This window comes from Mastigoproctus giganteus, chromosome 1 (genome assembly GCF_048544385.1).
Source record: "Mastigoproctus giganteus isolate SK-2022 chromosome 1, ASM4854438v1, whole genome shotgun sequence".
In the NCBI taxonomy this organism is placed as follows: Eukaryota; Metazoa; Arthropoda; class Arachnida; order Uropygi; family Thelyphonidae; genus Mastigoproctus; species Mastigoproctus giganteus.
The window spans coordinates 59,000,797-59,017,749 of NC_143575.1; the positions used below are offsets into that span (position 1 = coordinate 59,000,797).

The 16,953-nt window shown below is 34.5% G+C and overlaps 1 protein-coding gene across 5 annotated transcripts in view; it reads left to right on the forward strand.

Moving 5' to 3' along the window:
• LOC150090825 (heterogeneous nuclear ribonucleoprotein A1-like 3) overlaps positions 1-16,953 on the forward strand; it is a 115,482-nt gene that overhangs the window by 75,907 nt on the left and 22,622 nt on the right. For 4 of the 5 annotated variants that reach the window (XM_090373040.1, XM_090373062.1, XM_090373047.1 and 1 more), the window contains exons 6-7: positions 3,411-3,455; positions 12,940-13,050. In XM_090373040.1, the coding sequence (XP_090229166.1) occupies positions 3,411-3,455; positions 12,940-13,050 (156 nt within the window). The remainder of the gene's footprint in view (positions 1-3,410; positions 3,456-12,939; positions 13,051-16,953) is intronic. The other variant, XM_090373071.1, reaches the window with a different exon arrangement.

The following is a 16,953-nucleotide window of genomic DNA, read 5'->3' on the forward strand; positions in this document are numbered from 1 at the left end:
GCAATGTAACAAACGAACTGTCTATAACTGAAACTATACGAAAATAATAGTATACAATAAAATACACTGATTTGTACAATTAAAATCAATAAAATGATAAGATAAAAATAAAAAATGAAATTACACTATATGGAATTAAAAGCAATAACAGTTAACACTTACTGTTGATAGAGGAGGCGGTTGGCTCTGGAAGCTACGGTTATTTATTGCTTATTTTTATCTATCATTTTATCGCTTTTAGTTGTGCAACCAGTGTATTTTATTTGTATACTTTTATTTTTACAAAATTTGACCCGGTCTTATTTTTATTGTTTTAGTAAAGTTTCAGTTATAGACAGTTGGTGTGTTGCCTTGCAGTTATGAGTCAAAGAATGCAAAGAAAAGCGGCAAAGACTTCTTTATAAGTACTTATGTAAACACTGGAAGGAAGGATGGTGAATCACATTTGTACACTAGATATGAATAGATATTTTGCATCTACATTCACACGAGGAATATTTTAGGGATTACAATAGCCATAGTATATTAAATTTTAACAGGGAACTTAATAATTTTGTTATAACTGAGAGGAAAGTGCAAGAGAACTTGCAGGAATTGAAAGGAAAAACAGGCAGCAATTGCGGTTGGGTGGGATCTATCCATAATTATGAGAGCATCCTTGATTCTGAGGCTGTCCGTATGGACTGGAGATGTGCAGGTGTATCTCCAATTCACAGATGGGACCAAAGAGTAGCATGAGTAATTACAGACCTGTAAACCTAATTTCTGTCCAGGAAAATAATGGAGTCGATCGTTAAAGAATTAATGCAGGTCGTTTAAGGTGGAAATGCAGTTATTATGGCTGTAACAGCACAGTGAAAAATATCAGATTTGTTTAGGGGTGATCTTGTCTGATGATACTGTGATGTAGTAATAAAGGAACTGGATGCAAAAAAATAATCCCCCCCCCCCCCAAAGACTGCTGTACAAATTGGAGCAGTGTCCATTGGGAGCAAGTTATTGCTATTGTTGGGCCATCTCCGACGAGTAAATTTTACCTTAATACACTGATCACTGCAACCTAGGGGTTCCTTTATTTACAGATTCTTAATGCATGAAAAGTTGCTACAGATAATCAGATTAATGGTATTGCTTTCTCTCAATGCATTCCTCTCTAATATGCTGTTATAGAAAATGGTCATCCAATAAATCCACAAGTCTGGCTACTGTGTGAGGGACCACCCCTCCTTTGCGAAAGTCAAAGGCTAAAACTAGAAAGTTTTAGCCTTTGACTTTCGCAATGTCCTTAAACTGTTTTAGCTAGAACAGTTTAAGGACATTGCCAAATGCATTGCTATGAGCAGTGTGTAGTAGCTTTTCTGTTTTATTCCCATTGCACTCTGTGATTATCTGTGTAAAGAGAGCAATAAAATACATAAATACCATTAATTGCTACAATTAGTTTTAAATTTGCTTAGCTGTTTAATTGCCCGTGCTAATGGTCTTTGTGGATAAATTGCATAATGGTGCTTTATGTGCATAACATATAAGGTGTGGTTACGGAAAAATTTGATCCCCCCCCCCACACACACACCAGAGGTGAAAAATACCATAAATTATTTTGACTTCTTTCTTTTCAAGTTTATTCCATCAAATCAGGAAGGGTGTTTTCAGCACCATAGAAGAAATTGGCAAAAAAAAACAAGCAGCAGTGGCAACTGTTCAATGTCTTTTATAACAGAAAGTTAATTAAATGAACAGCATGATCTATATGTCAGTTTACTAAGAAGTATATTCTGAAAAACAGTTTGAACAGTTAATTTAAGTATCATATATAATATGTAAATAAAATATTAATAAAGTAATATGGTCATGAAATTGGCTTCAAGATTCAAATCACATAAATTATTTCTTGGTAAACTGACATATGGGCCACCTTGTATTTTAAATGTGAGTTATTGTTTTTTTTTTTTTTTTTTTTGCTTTGGTTATGTGCACTTGTTTACATGGGTATGTATAGTCTAGGTTGTGTTCTCATGAGCTCATTGCCTGTTTGACTATTGTAGGTGGTTGGCTTTAAAGAATCTGAAAGGACAAGAACAAGGAGTCCTTGCTGTCTGCACATTAATTGTGATTACTGTCCTTCACAACATACAAACAGCCAGAGTTTAATCATATCAAAATTGGATTGACTGTTATGTATTTTTTCTGCACTACTTCGGCAGAGTTGTTTGTTAGTGGCACACTGACCATTGCATAAACAGAAAATTCTGTTTACTAACATGGTCAAGATACTAGTTTATCTGTTCAATCTAATTTTGGATCTCTCTCTCTCTCTCTCTCTCTCTCTCTCTCTCTCTCTCTCGATTGAGAGGGGGTGGAAATTGAGGTATAATTACGGTATTGTGCATTCATGTGTTACAAATTTTACATACTTATACAGTTTTAAAATAAGTTCCAGATTTTCTGCTTAAATTCAGATTGGTTGAGTAAATTGTTTCCTCATCTGCTGAAAATAAGCTGATGTCTATTGGAATTTGTAACTTTCTGTGATTGAAATTTTATGCATCATATGAACATAGTTTGTATTATAATGAAGTGAACTGAGTGAAATTATGATCTCATTATATTAATGTGACTTGCTTTTATGCATAAATATTTAATGTGTTTGTGAGAAAATTAAAAGTGAAAAATATCAGGTAACTTAGAATTCTACTGAATAATCTAAGGACTAACCATCCAAAAAGGGGAGGGTGTATTTCTTTGAAAGAACGATTTTTTATAATATATGAATATATTCTTACCTGCAAGTTGAAAAGAACATTAATTATTAATTCAGTTAATTAAATTACTACTAAACTGCATATATAGAAGTGCCTTGCATATATTTTGAGAGTTAATAAAGCTATTCATGAAAAGAATTGTTTCTAAACAAATTTTGAGGAACTGTCATTGTGAAAATAAGAAAGCTCTGCATAGTAAGGAATATCAACTTAATGAAGAGTCATTTGATACTGTCACAAATTTCTCTAAGCTGCCATATATCAGTTAGCCAGCTGAGGTGTTTAAAAGTGTGTTAAGAGTTAGATGGAAACAAATATAAAACTTCAGTTGGTCCCTTGTGAGTTATAAAAGCAGAAAGTATTGGTGAGTGTATTCTGCATATTAGTGGCACTTACCTTCTTGCAAAATTAATTGCAGTTAATTCAACAGAAAATGGAGGGGAAGCACACGACCAAAATAGTAATTTATTTATTTGCTTACTTATTAGGTATTTCTAAGAAATTTTTATTGTTGGGCAGGGCATACTATTAATTTTCTGAATTTATTTCTATGTTAATTGATTAAGAATGTGGATGTTAAACAAAAGTAATTTTAGATTTGTTATAAATTTTGCATTTTAATTTGAAATTGTTTGTTTTCTTTTATAGGTAGTGACTGGGGTCGTAGTAGTGCCTATGATAGCAGGTTTGATGGTAAGTATTTATTTACATTTGCATTATTCCATCTTATCATTTGTGATTTTGTTACATTGAGCATACTTGGAACTACATGCAACCTTGGGGGGTCTTTGCTTTGGCATGGTGGTGTGATAAATGACACCTTTTCAGATAAGGAATGCATATACTGGCCCATGTAGTAGCAACTGATCCCTGGTATCTTGTAGAATACCCAGGTTTCTGATTTATTGAATGTGATGAGCATGGATTCAAACTAGGTGCTCTTAAAATGTATTCAGTGTAATTTTATACTGAATACATTTTAACATAATTTCTCTAGTTCCCCAGAGTTGGGTTTCAGATTTTTGTTGTGGAATGGGTAGATGACAACTCAAACTGGCAGCATTGTCTAGAGCAGGCCCGGGCAAACTATGGCCCACGGGCCGCATGCGGCCCGCCGCACATTTGTGTGCGGCCCGCGAGCTTTAATTGTATTTTCGAAAAAAGTTTACTTATTTTATGCCCTTTGCGACGCCTTTTTGAAAAATAAATTTGTACAGTCCATTCCGGTTATTTGGGACACATCGGGACTAGTGCATTTTGGCTTGATTAAGGTGCCCCATGTGCAGTAAGCGCCGGTCATTGTGATCATGTTTGTGAATTGAATTTTAATTCTATTAAACAGCGATTCTAATTAGCGAAAATAGGAGGAATATTATCCACAGGTTATAAAAGTAAAGTTATATTAAACAGCACAAATTTACCCTTTATTACCTTACTAATTAAAAAATTAAATGATACGTGAAAATCGGAAGAATATACGTGATAATCGGAAGAATTAATACGTACTGTAATATGTACATACGAACTAGTTGACATTTCTGTTCACTGACATTTGTGGGTGGGGGTTAAAATTTAAAACAGTAAAAAGATAAGCAATCAATAACAAAGAACACGGTACACACAAATTGCAAGTAACAGGATACGCGCAAGTGAGAACGGAGTAACGAGTTACAAAGATTTAAAAATAGGAATGAAGAGAAGATCTGAAAATTAATTTTTTTATATGATTGAAGATTTCATGGAAGTGTAAACACATTTCACCATAATAACCCACAGAATTCCAGCTGTCGTTATTATCGCAAATTCAATAAGATCGAGTTTACTGTCCGTTTATGATAGATTTCACTAACAGAAAAGCCCAATACACAGGTGACTGCTAATTGTTTTTATTGTTTTATGGTTGTGACCTCCAGAATTTCGACCAAACCATGTGGTACCGTCGGAGACAATCGTAGGGTAATCTCCAGTGCTGGGGTCTCCTGCCCCGATTAAACGGCATGCTGTCCCAATTCCAACGGGCCCTTTTATAACAATATAATTTGCGATTATAAACTAACCGCGCGAAACTACAGTAACAGACAACTGGTGATGACGACAACAGCTTTGCTGAGGTGGCGGAGTAATAGGATAGAACTGCTGACTGCCCTCAGTTCCAGTCTGTTTTCTCTGACGGTCATCCCGCAGTTAGTTTTTTGCGTTATCTTCGGTTATCATCTTTGGTGCCAGTAGCGATAAAAATATTTACGTCCTTTTAAAAATGAATAAAAAACGAAAAATTCAACAAGAGCATCATGTCTTCAATGAAGAGTGGAGCACAAAATATTTTTTTGCTAACATAAATAATAAGCCTATTTGTCTCATCTGCCGGGAGAGTGTCTCAGTGTTGAAAGAGTACAACATTAAAAGACATTTCACTACTAAACATTCCGAATATGGTGCCAATTTAACTCCGGAAGCGAGAAAGAAAACTGCTGATGGATTGATTCAAAATTTATCTAGACAACAAAATGTGTTTACGCGGGTAACTAAGGAACAAGAAGCTACTGTAGAGGCAAGTTTTGTTATTTCTCATATAATTGCAAAAAGCAACAAGCCTTTTTCTGATGGAGACTATATTAAAGAATGTATGACTGAAGCTTGTGGAATTATATGTCCTGACATTAAACACAAATTTGAGAATATAAGTTTATCTCGGCGAACCATAGTAAGAAGAATTGAATGTATCGATACAAATTTGAATGAACAATTATTATCAGTATTAGAATCCATAACATGGTACTCGATAGCTCTTGACGAAAGTAACGACCAAAAGAATACTGCGCAGTTATTAATTTTCATACGTGGATGTACCTCTAATTTTGAAATTATTGAAGAGCTTCTTTCGATGGAATCTCTTAAAGACCAAACAACGGGAGCAGATATATTTGAAAAAGTTGAAAAATGCTTAACAAGATATAATCTACAATGGAACAAAATGGTAAGCGTAACAACTGACGGAGCACCAAGTTTGACAGGTAAAAATGTTGGAGCGTTAAAGAAAATTCAGGATAAAATTTGTGAAAATTATCCTGATTATAATTTAATTACAATTCATTGTATTATACATCAACAAGTATTATGTAAAAATGTGTTAAAAGTTGAACATGTCACATCTTGTATTATTAAACTAGTAAATTTAATACGATCGAGGGGCCTGAAACACAGACAATTCATTAATTTTCTTCAAGATATTGAATCCGAGTACACAGATATTCCTTATCATAGCCAAATTCGATGGCTTAGCTTAGGAAAAGTTCTTCGGCGAGTATGGGATCTTAAAGATGACATCATTTTATTTTTAAAACTGAAAAATATTATGGACTTTCCCGAATTAACTGATAATAACTGGATTTGTGATTTTGCGTTTACCCTGGACATCGTGACACACTTAAATACTTTCAACACCGTGTTACAAGGGAAAAATTTATACGCCCATGATATGGTAAAAAGTTTGAATGGATTTCAATTAAAACTCCAGTTGTTCCTTCGACATTTATTAATTAACAAGGTAGACCACTTTCCAACCATGAAGTTGCTGAAGATTCCAGAAAATAAATTTCAAAAATATTGTGAAATTATCAGCGCTTTGAATGACGACTTTTCACGAAGATTTGGCGACTTCCGAAAAATTGAGACAAGTTTGGCAATAGTGCGCGACCCATTTTCAATAGAAATTGATAGTGCACCGAGTGAACTACAGCTTCAGATTATAGATCTGCAGTGTGATACCGATCTGAGAGAATTGCACCGTCGTGAGGAAATCTGTAAATTTTACAATACTCTTAATTCGGACAAATTCGACGAACTTAAAGATTTTGCCCGAAAAATGTTGGTTATTTTTGGATCAACTTACATATGTGAACAAACATTTTCCATCATGAATCTAAATAAAAATTGTTTACGATCAAGCATCACCGATGAACATTTACAAGCAGTTTTAAGAATCTCAACTACAAAATTAACACCCGAAATTAAAAAAATGGTAAAAGATGTAAAACAGTTCCATTCATCTCATTAAATTCTTGGTTGTTAGAGAATAATTTTTTTATGTAAAAGATGTAAAACAGTTCCATTCATCTCATTAAATTCTTGGTTGTTAGAGAATAATTTTTTGTTGTATTTCTTCTTCATGATAACAAATAATATATGTATATCTAAAAATAGGAATTTACGTGCGGCCCGGCCTTCCTTGTGAATTTCTAATGTGGCCCTTCAGCCAAAAAGTTTGCCCAGGCCTGGTCTAGAGCATATGGCTCGTGTAATACTGGTAAACCTGAGAACAATCAATCCAGCAAAAAGGCTTATAACATATAGTCATGGTGCAATGGAGACAGTGCTACAGCAAGAACATGGGGTTACAGCAGTATAGAGCATCATCCATAGCACACCCAAAGTCTATATCAGTGAATGTAGAGGACGCTGTCAGTGAACCAATTTAGTACTTCACATAAAAAATAACCACAAGACTAATTTGTGTTAAATTTATATATTTTTATAATTTAATTATATTATTATAATTTAATTTATTTATTTATTATTATTTTTTTTTTTTGAGGTTAGGGGATCTCATAAAAATAAGTCAAGGAGACAAATATCTGACAATTTTTGAAATATCAGTCTGATTAAGGGTGAAAATTAATTATACTTATAGGTAGTGGATACCTTGTATTATGACAAACCCAGTGTTAAGTTATGATTAATTATTGGAAATATAGTAATAGTATTTACTGTATAGTGCAAGGAAGCCACAGGCTTTTGCTGTACTGGCAAAAATCCCACCAGGTAGATAAGAAAATACAAATTATAAGCTCCTTCCTTGTATAGGTTACTATCCTGTAACTATATAATAGAGACCAAATTTGCTATGCACAATCACAGTAATACAAATAAAATAAAAACCAAACTGTTATTGAGCTTTTGATAGGAGTGAATTGGAAAAGGATGTATTCCCCCCCCCCCCCCCCCCCCCCCTTTTTTTTTTTTTTTTGGCAGAAAAGTTTTAAAAATGCAATTTCTAGTGGGCATTTGTGTAATTACATTTGCAACATTTTTTTTGCTAAAAAAAGTATGTGCTTTTCCAAAACAGTTGAATCCTATACAAAAAATCTAGCAGGATTTTTTCTACTGTCACTCTAGTGTATAATTTTGGTGCAATGACAACAATATTCCTGAAAATACCATTTGTTATATATTGTAATTTAATTTTTACTTTATAGAGGGCCAAAATGCATTTGTTCAAAAATTACATATAATAATAAACACTTGCTTTAAATAGTTAACTACTGTAATGTTAAAAGAAAAAGATGTACTGGAACACCAAATTTTTTTTTTTATTGAAGGGCATTTAGTGCATCTTAGTTTTCATTAGTTAGCATTCTTACTGTTTTGGTGCATCAGCAACTTAGGCCGTATTGTATCATAGTGTATTTGTTTTTAGAGTTCTACTCCACATTTCGGGAGGCCCCGTTGCAAAAAAAATTAATTCTGTCCATGAGATATATACTTTGTTACTTGATTTTTGTCTTGTACTGCTTATTTGCAGTATGCCATTTATAATGTCGGTTGATGTGGGTTTTTGAAATTGCATGGTCTAACATAAATAGTAATATATTAAGAATTGACATAATTGTAGTGTGAAGTATTATTTTAGGTATACTGGCTACATACTTAAAATGGCTATTATGATACAATAGCTGCTGAGGGTTGTAAAACCTAGTCTCAGAGCACAAACTACAAACAGCAAGTGAAATGTTTTGTTTGATGGCTTATGTGACAGGCATTTGCATAATTCAAAGTAATATTTGAACAAAGGTTTTTATAAGGACTTGATTATCCTTTATTATTCAGAAAATTTTTTTCAGTGTAAGAAAAGTAAGCATGTACCGGGTGGTTATAAAATGTTTCCCTATTCGGGAGACCCTTGTGTCAAAACGGTTAGAGTTAGTGCTGTGAAAATCAGTGGTTATGTCATTTAAGGTATGGGGAAGCGACTTGTAGAAGGGGGAAAAAAATTAGTTTAAATTTCCGCCACCAAGGGGAAACAGCACTGCATGTATGTAAATGTTGTCATTTACTTCAAGACACACTGCTTACGCAAATGATATCCTGTTAAATAAAAGCAGAAAGGTCAACTCCACTGTCAATGACCATTATGGCTCTTGCAAAAAAGGAACATGCTCTTTTAGTAAAACTGTTCTACCAGAATAATAGTAATGCGAATGCAGCACTACGTGAATATTGGAAACTTAAAAGTTTTTGTAAAGGACCTTTTGATATCAGTGGGGCTTTGAAAAAAAGTCTTGTGATCGGCAGCAACAAATGGGCTTTGCTCTACGATTTCTTGCTTGTATTGTACTAGACGATACATGGGTTCAAATGATTTTGTGATCTCGTGAGGCACATTTCACTCTTCGTAGTGCTGTAAATGCACAAAGCTGCCGAATATGGGGAACTTCCGCCCATCTGCTGTGCACGAAAGACCATACGTTACAGTATTGTGTGGATTCACCGCAGAGTTTATAATTAGACCATTTTTCTTTGAAGAGTCATGGCCCCACCACATAAGGTGCACAGTAATTAGTGCACTGTACCGTGTTCTTTTTAGAAGTTGCATTATTCCCGCGCTGCAAAAAAGGCAATGCTTGGAGACCATAGTGTTCATGCAAGATGGTACCCCTCCTCACGTTGGTTGACAAGTGAAGGAACTGCTCTGTTCAACATTCGGAAATAATCACATGTTTCTAGAGACTTTCTGCGGTTTTTGCCACCCCAACCACAGATCTCAATCCCTGTGATTTCTGGCTATGGGAATACCTGAAAGACAGATTGTACCGTGGCGGCATACAGATGCTTTTCGATATGAAAGCAAGCATTAAACAGCATGTAGCCAACATCCCCAATGGGATGTCAGGGTAGTGGAATTTTATGCGAAACTGTGTCGCACACAGTCCTCCGATTTCAGAATGTCATCTCAAGTGAAGGAAAGCACATAGAACAATATCTGTAGATTTCTAAGTTCTGATATTAAAATCTAATATCCTAAGTTAAGTATTCCATCTCATGTTTACAGTGCCAATTTCTCCCCCAGGTGACAGAAATTTGAACTAATTTTTCTTCTTCTACAGATCGCTTCCCCATACCCTAAATGACACACTCACCGATTTTCACAGCACTACCTTTAACTGTTTTGACACTAGGGTCTCCTGAATAGGGAAACTTATTTTATAACCTCCCGGTATATCAGTGTTTCAGATGGAAGTTGGAATTAGATGGCTAATGTGTTTGTGTATTGGGGGGGGGCACTTATTGGTATTATGACTAAATGATACATGGAAGAGTACTCTTTCTATGCCAGAAGGGAAAAAGGAATTCTCCATTAATCATACCTTCTGCCTCACCATAAAGTAGCTATCAAGTTATTCTTTGAACTAATCGAACTCTCCATTGCCCCAAGAAATTTATTTCAGTGATCTATAACATGCTGCATTCTGGGCTTCCCTTCTTAAAATATTGTATTTCATTTCTGCCCTCTAGTTCTTCTCTCTTTTACCTGTGAAAATATACTCCTCTTCGTGCTACTTATACCCTTCAGGACCTCATATCTCTCAGGTCCTCCCAAGATACCTAATTGCTGAATTGTGCACCCCCCCCCCCCCACACACGCTCGCGTTGCTACCAAATAACCAGGTGATATTTTATTACTGAGCTGAATAATTTCATCAGGCCTAAAGCAGGTGGGGTCACATAATTATAAAGAAAAATACTAATTTACAAAGATAAGCAAAACTTGCAGATTAAAATTAAATGCGATAAACAAATAAAAATCAATTCTTGAAATCTAAAAGAAAAGAGTGCCCCTACCCCCAAGCAGCTCTTCCACTAAATAAAATCGTGCCTACTACCTCTGACTCGAGACCATTTGGCCTCCCGAGCAGTTTCCTTGAACACCAGTCTTATGGACCACTGGTCTTTTCTATAGATCCTCTTATTGTATTTTAATTTTTTAAAATTTAATTTTAATGATTAATCACCTTGGGTTACCATTTTTTATTTATATCCCTCCCCCTATTCTCATCCCTTCATAACCTAGTGACCCCTATCCCTCATCCTACTCATGCCTTTTAGGTGTTAAGCATTCTTCTTAAGGTTTACATTTTACAACTTTCCCTCCTATGCCTGCACATAATTGCCCTTTTATGTATACTTTTTATTTATGTTAATAATCCTTTTCATCTTCCCCCCCCCCTTGTGCATTGTCTTATTTTCGGTAGATTCTTTAGTTGAGGGACATTCACTTTATTTTTTGCATCCTATTTCACTCTGTGATAAGGTAGCCCACTTTTTAACTCTTCACAAATAAGTTCCCTTTATCTTAAATTCCTATCGTGCATTCCTTCCTCAAGTTGACATCCCCATTCTGCTGTTTTTCTGAGTAGGGTGTAAAGTTTTTTTTTTTTTTTTTTTTTTACTTTCTCATCCTCTGAGAACTTTCGCTATATCTGTACAGAATATAAGTTAATGGAAATTAATAAGTCTTTTTACCTTTTCCCTTTGCTTCATTGTATGCTCTCCAGTCTTGGGATCTCCTTTATTCTTAAGCGTAAAAATCCATTATCTTTTAAAGCACTTACTTGTAGTCCTTTCTTCTCCACAGTTCTTGATCTTTCTTCATCCCTATTTCTCCTAGATTTGTTTTATATCACCATTGTGCATATATCAATTCTTATGCAGATTTTTTTTTTTTTTCTTTTTCATTTTTCCATTAAGCAAAAATTTTTCATATGTTTATTTTGCCTGTAGAACAAATGTTTCTTTCTCTTTCCACATTTGCAGCTAATCTTTCTCCCTTCTCTCTAGTTCCTTGTTATTGTTGTGTTGTTGTAGGGAGTTGCATTCTGCTTTAGGTCTGCTCTTTGATTTTTCTACCTTGAAGCTGTAATTCATCTCCTCCTGTCAGTCATTTCTTGATTGGCTGGTCTCCTTGTTTCTGGGCCTGTCAGCAGTAAGTGCACTCTGTGTCCTGGCTGCTTTGTGCCAGTTGCAGTCTCTAATAAGGTTTTTTAGTAACAGATCTTTCCTCTTCCATTAGTTTAATTATCACTAATCTAATTTGTTATACTGAATGTATTGTCTGTGAATAACCTTTGCTCTCTTCATTTGCAATTGTCTGTTACCTACTCTCTTCTTGGCTCCTGTTACACACACACACAGTAAAAAGGCTATTCAAATAAAACATTAATAAAAAGGCTATACATATAGCCTTTTTATTGTCATCTTTAATTTTTACAAATTTCATTACTCTTAAGTCTTGTACGAGGATTCTGGACTGGACACTCAAAGGCTGTGGCTATTCCCCTACTTCACATTTGTGTTGATTTATTGATATCTTCTTATCTTAGCCTTTAGTTTTTTTTTTTTTTTAGTATTTGAAGGATTGGCTGTTGTTTGTTATTACCGATTTAATTTTATTTGTAACTTATTGTTACTTTTATTTTATGTTTCAGTATTTTTCTTTCTAATTCTGTGATTTCCCCCCATGCACCCATCCAACTTTTACACCTGGTTGTTAGTACTATTAATGGTGGCGGCGGCGGCTATATTGTTATTAATTTATTGCTTTTAAATGTAAATAACATTCACGCGTTATAGTGTATTCCTTTAATTATTAATATAATTTATTATGGAATACCACATATTGTCCCTTTTCAAATAATTAAATTAGTATTTAATTAAAATACATTTGGCACTGAGACAACATTTTTCACTCCAAGGCCCATGTATCCTTGTCCTGCCCCTGGATCCAGAGGCATTTAATTTTGCTGTTTGTGGTGCGTAGATTCATGTGAAAATTACTCTGAATGGATTGATATCTAAAAGTTAATATCAGTCACTTCATTGATATACCATTAAAAATTAAAAATATATAGAAACAACTTTCATTACTCTCTTATGGTTGCACCTCATGTGATTTAGAGATGAAAGATATGAATACACAGAATGCAGGAGTATTAGCTCATTTCAGATAATTTCTTCTATTTCACAAAACTGACCTGTTTCTTACATTTTCTCAGTTTTTAATTATGTTTATTATCTTTCCTCCCTCCCTCCCTCCCTCCCTCCCTCTCCAATACAATTTTAGGTGGTTTTGGTGGTGGTTACAGTCAAAGTGGATATGGAGGACAGGGAGGATATGGAAGCAGTAGTGGTGGAGGCGGGTATGGAAATGGTTTCAGTTCTGGATTTGGACAAGGTAACTCTTTTAAGTGAATGTGTTCTAATATTATTTCTGTTAATACTTTGTCTGGTGGTGTTATATTGTCCTTTGAACAGCATGAACTTAAGTTTTTATCGGTGATGATTCCACTGAAATTGGATCGAATTCTTTCTGTTGCCTGCCTTACATTAAGATTGCCACATATTGTCGGTCATAGCCAGTAAGCCTACCACATTTACGTAGTCACAAAGAACCTATATGCCATTAAAAGCATCTCCCAGGTTTCATCTACAGACTTAAAAGAAGAATGCACTGCATTTACTGGCAGCTCCTCAAAAAATAAATACACAATGTGATTTCACTTTGAATTTTTATGTTCCTATCGAGCAGTGGCACTACTGTAGGCAAAACTGGATGGCAGGTTTCAAAGTGAAATCACATTGTGTATTTATTTTTTGAGGAGCTGCCAGTAAATGCAGTGCAATTTTTTTTAAGTTGTAGATGGAAACCTGGGAGATGCCTTTTAATGGCATATAGGTTTTTGTGCCTAGTAAATGTGGTAGGCTTACTGGCTATGACCGACAATATGTGGAATAAGTAAGGCAGGCATATCTCCAAGGTCGATGGGATTCTGTGTCACTTATTTTCCATAACCAGCTATTTGGAAGGTGGTGTGTCAGCATTTGCAATTAAAACTCTACAAACTACCATTGTTACACATGATCGTGGATAGAAAAAAGGAGGAGGGGAGTATTTTGTGTTAATATATAGCTTGAAAATGGTGAAAATGCCATCAAATGTGTTTCGGGTGACAAGTGTGCCTTTTGTGTATTACTGAGAAAGTTAACACTGAACAACTGTGAAAGGTCTAATGCGTATCTGTGATAAGTATACCAGCCTTGAAATTAATGTCCTTTGTTCTTTGAATTCAAAATCTCGTAGGCCTCCTTTTTTCTTGAAAAGAGTTGCTGGTGTCACTTATCTAGGTGTGCTTAAATTTTCTGTTATCACAAATCAATGACAATGACCTGGCAGGAAGAATCTTTTTCTAAAAAAATATCAACAGTTCTGGGACTGTTGTATTAAATACTGCAGCCCCCTTAAGTGGTCTTCTCATTCACCAACCCTAACCTCACTTCATTTTCTGGGGTTTCTTTTATGTTGATGCATTCTGTCCTTAGTTGCTGACTAAATTAACCCATTAAACATATATTAATGAATGTTTTTTTGATGAAAATTACGAAAATACTACATAGTGTTAAGAAGAATGACTTAAAATTTTTTCTTTATTAATCAAGACATCAGCAAACTAAGGACAGGATTGGACTGCTATGACAAATGCCCAGTTAACTTGTCATATACTCAAGGGAGGGAACTGAATTACATTGAAATGAATTCTGCAACATGAGATGTCCACATGAGATTGAGTGTATTTCTCTTTTTTTTGTAATATAATTTGTTTTCCTTTTGTATGAAAAATGAAGTAGTTATAATTGTCTTAAGTTTTAAATTTGCTTTGTAATTGCTATACAGCAGGCCCTCATTATAATGCTGTTCGTTTTATGCTGATTCGCTATAACGCTGTTCTTATATTATAACCCGTATCTGACTATAATGCTCTTTTTACAGATTGCATTTTTGGCATGTTGACTCCACCAAAACCGTTTAATTTGGTGGAGTCAATAGCTTGAGAATGAATAGCAAAACAGCATTAAAACGTTTCCCACGCCGACTTGAGAAATTTTTTCGCACCCTAATTTAATTGCAGTTCAGTGACTTGTTATGTCGTTCCGTAGATCACATTTTAAAAAATGATCAAGTATATTGCTTGTAATATATGCGTTATGCATTTATCCAAAGCCTAGTCATCAGACAGTATTAGACATTGTGCATAATGGACAGTTCACGCGAATATTGTATCATAATTAATGGAACCAATGCAGTTACATTTTCGAAGAGTTAATAATGACAGATAAGAATGGGGGGTGGGTGGGGGGGTGGACGCAGCACGAAGACTACAAATGTAATAAAAAGACTGGATTTGAAAATTAAATTAGACTTTTTGAAGCGAATCGATTCCAGTCAACGACAAGTGGATGTGTGCCATAATTTAGGACTGGCAAGTTTAACTGTAAGAACACATAAAAAATAAAGAATTAATTTTAGCAGTGGGAAAGATAGCTGTTCCACTGCAAGCAACTAGGGCTAGGCTGGCTATTAGGATTGAAATGGAGAGGCTAACTAATTTTATTGAAGATAATATCCAACGCAGAATTCAGTTAAGTTAAATATTATATAAAAGAGAGAGAGAGAGAGAGACAAAAAGATTAGCCTATATGGTGATCTGAAGAAACCTCTAAAAAAAAAATAAAAAAAATAAGTGGAACCATTTAAAACTAGTAAGGGCTGGTTGAATAGATTTCAAATCTAGAGAGAAGCTGCAAGTGCAGATCAATGAGCCAAAATTTTCAAAAAAACAACTTAAAATTAAAATTATTAGAATTATTAAAATTCTAATACTTAAAATTATTAAAATTACTTAAAGTTAAAATTATTGAAGAGAGGTATTATGTGTTATACTTCTCAACAAGTTTTTAACAGATGAAGCAGGACTTTTTTGGAAACGAATGCCTAAAAGAAGTTTCATATTGAAAGAAGAAAAAAACATGCTAGATTTCAAAGCGGCAAAGGATCGGTTTACTTTATTGTTGGGTGGAAACACTGCGGGGGGATTTAAAATGAAAACCCCTTTTAGTTTACCAGGAAGAGGGCCAAATTACTATCCAAAATCAACACTTTTGTGATTAAATTCTTCCATTAAAATCAATTTAGATCAATTAAATTCATGATTTTAATTGGGATGAATTTTAAGTTTAATTTTGATACGTAAGTAGTTACCACATAATTATATACAAATGTAATGCAGAATATTTTATGTACAAATATTTGAATATTAAATATTTTGACCGACATCTGTGTATCTTTTCACTACCGTTTATTATTGATTAGAAAATATCCTATGGCACCGACCGCAACTCACAAATACATGTTACCTTATGGGAATGCGGTGCTCACTTGGCACGGATTCACTTAGCTCTCTGTTTTTCCAAAACGAATTATCAGCATTAAGCGTATGTATGTATCAAAACTTCACATGGTTATGTATTAAATAATTGATTTTACATCATTCCTGCATATGCTTCAGTCATGCTTTAGGCAGCTAAAATAAATGATATAATTATTTTACTGTTTACACAGTATGGTACGTCCTTGTTAATTCAGAATGAGATGTATTTCGGAGTTGCTACCATATAGGGTTTTATATGCATTTTAGTATGGATTGTTTGAAATATGTCTGAAATGTTTCTGGCAAATTGTGAATAGTTTGTATAATTCAAAAAGACTGCCAAATCCCTACAGGAACCTCATTATGCTAGTGTCTTGCAAAATTTAGTATCATATAGTATATTGCACCTTTAAATTTTATATTTCTATTCCCTGTGTCTAAGAACCATGTGGAAAATCATAGAATTCATGTAACTGTCACTCACATTATGTAGCAGTGATAGCATTTGCCATGTAGTGCAAGGAAGCCACGGGCTTTTGTTGCCCTGGCAAAAAAAAAAAACAAACCCGAGTGGATAGGAAAACAATCTATGTTTTCATCCTCACACAGGTAAGTATCCAGTTGACCTTTGAATTTATGGACACTGTCAGCCTCAGCTAGCTCCGAAGGCAACTTGTTCTGGCTATCAATGAATCGCTGGCTGAAAGAAACTTCCTACAATCTAATCTAAACCTAAAGCCCTTTAATTTGATTTTATGACCCCTAGTTCTGGAACTCTTTAGAACAGTGAGAATTCCACCTTCATTTATTTTACTAATCCCTCTCAGAGCCTTCTAAACCTGAATTAGGTCCTTCTGGGGCACTTGATTTCA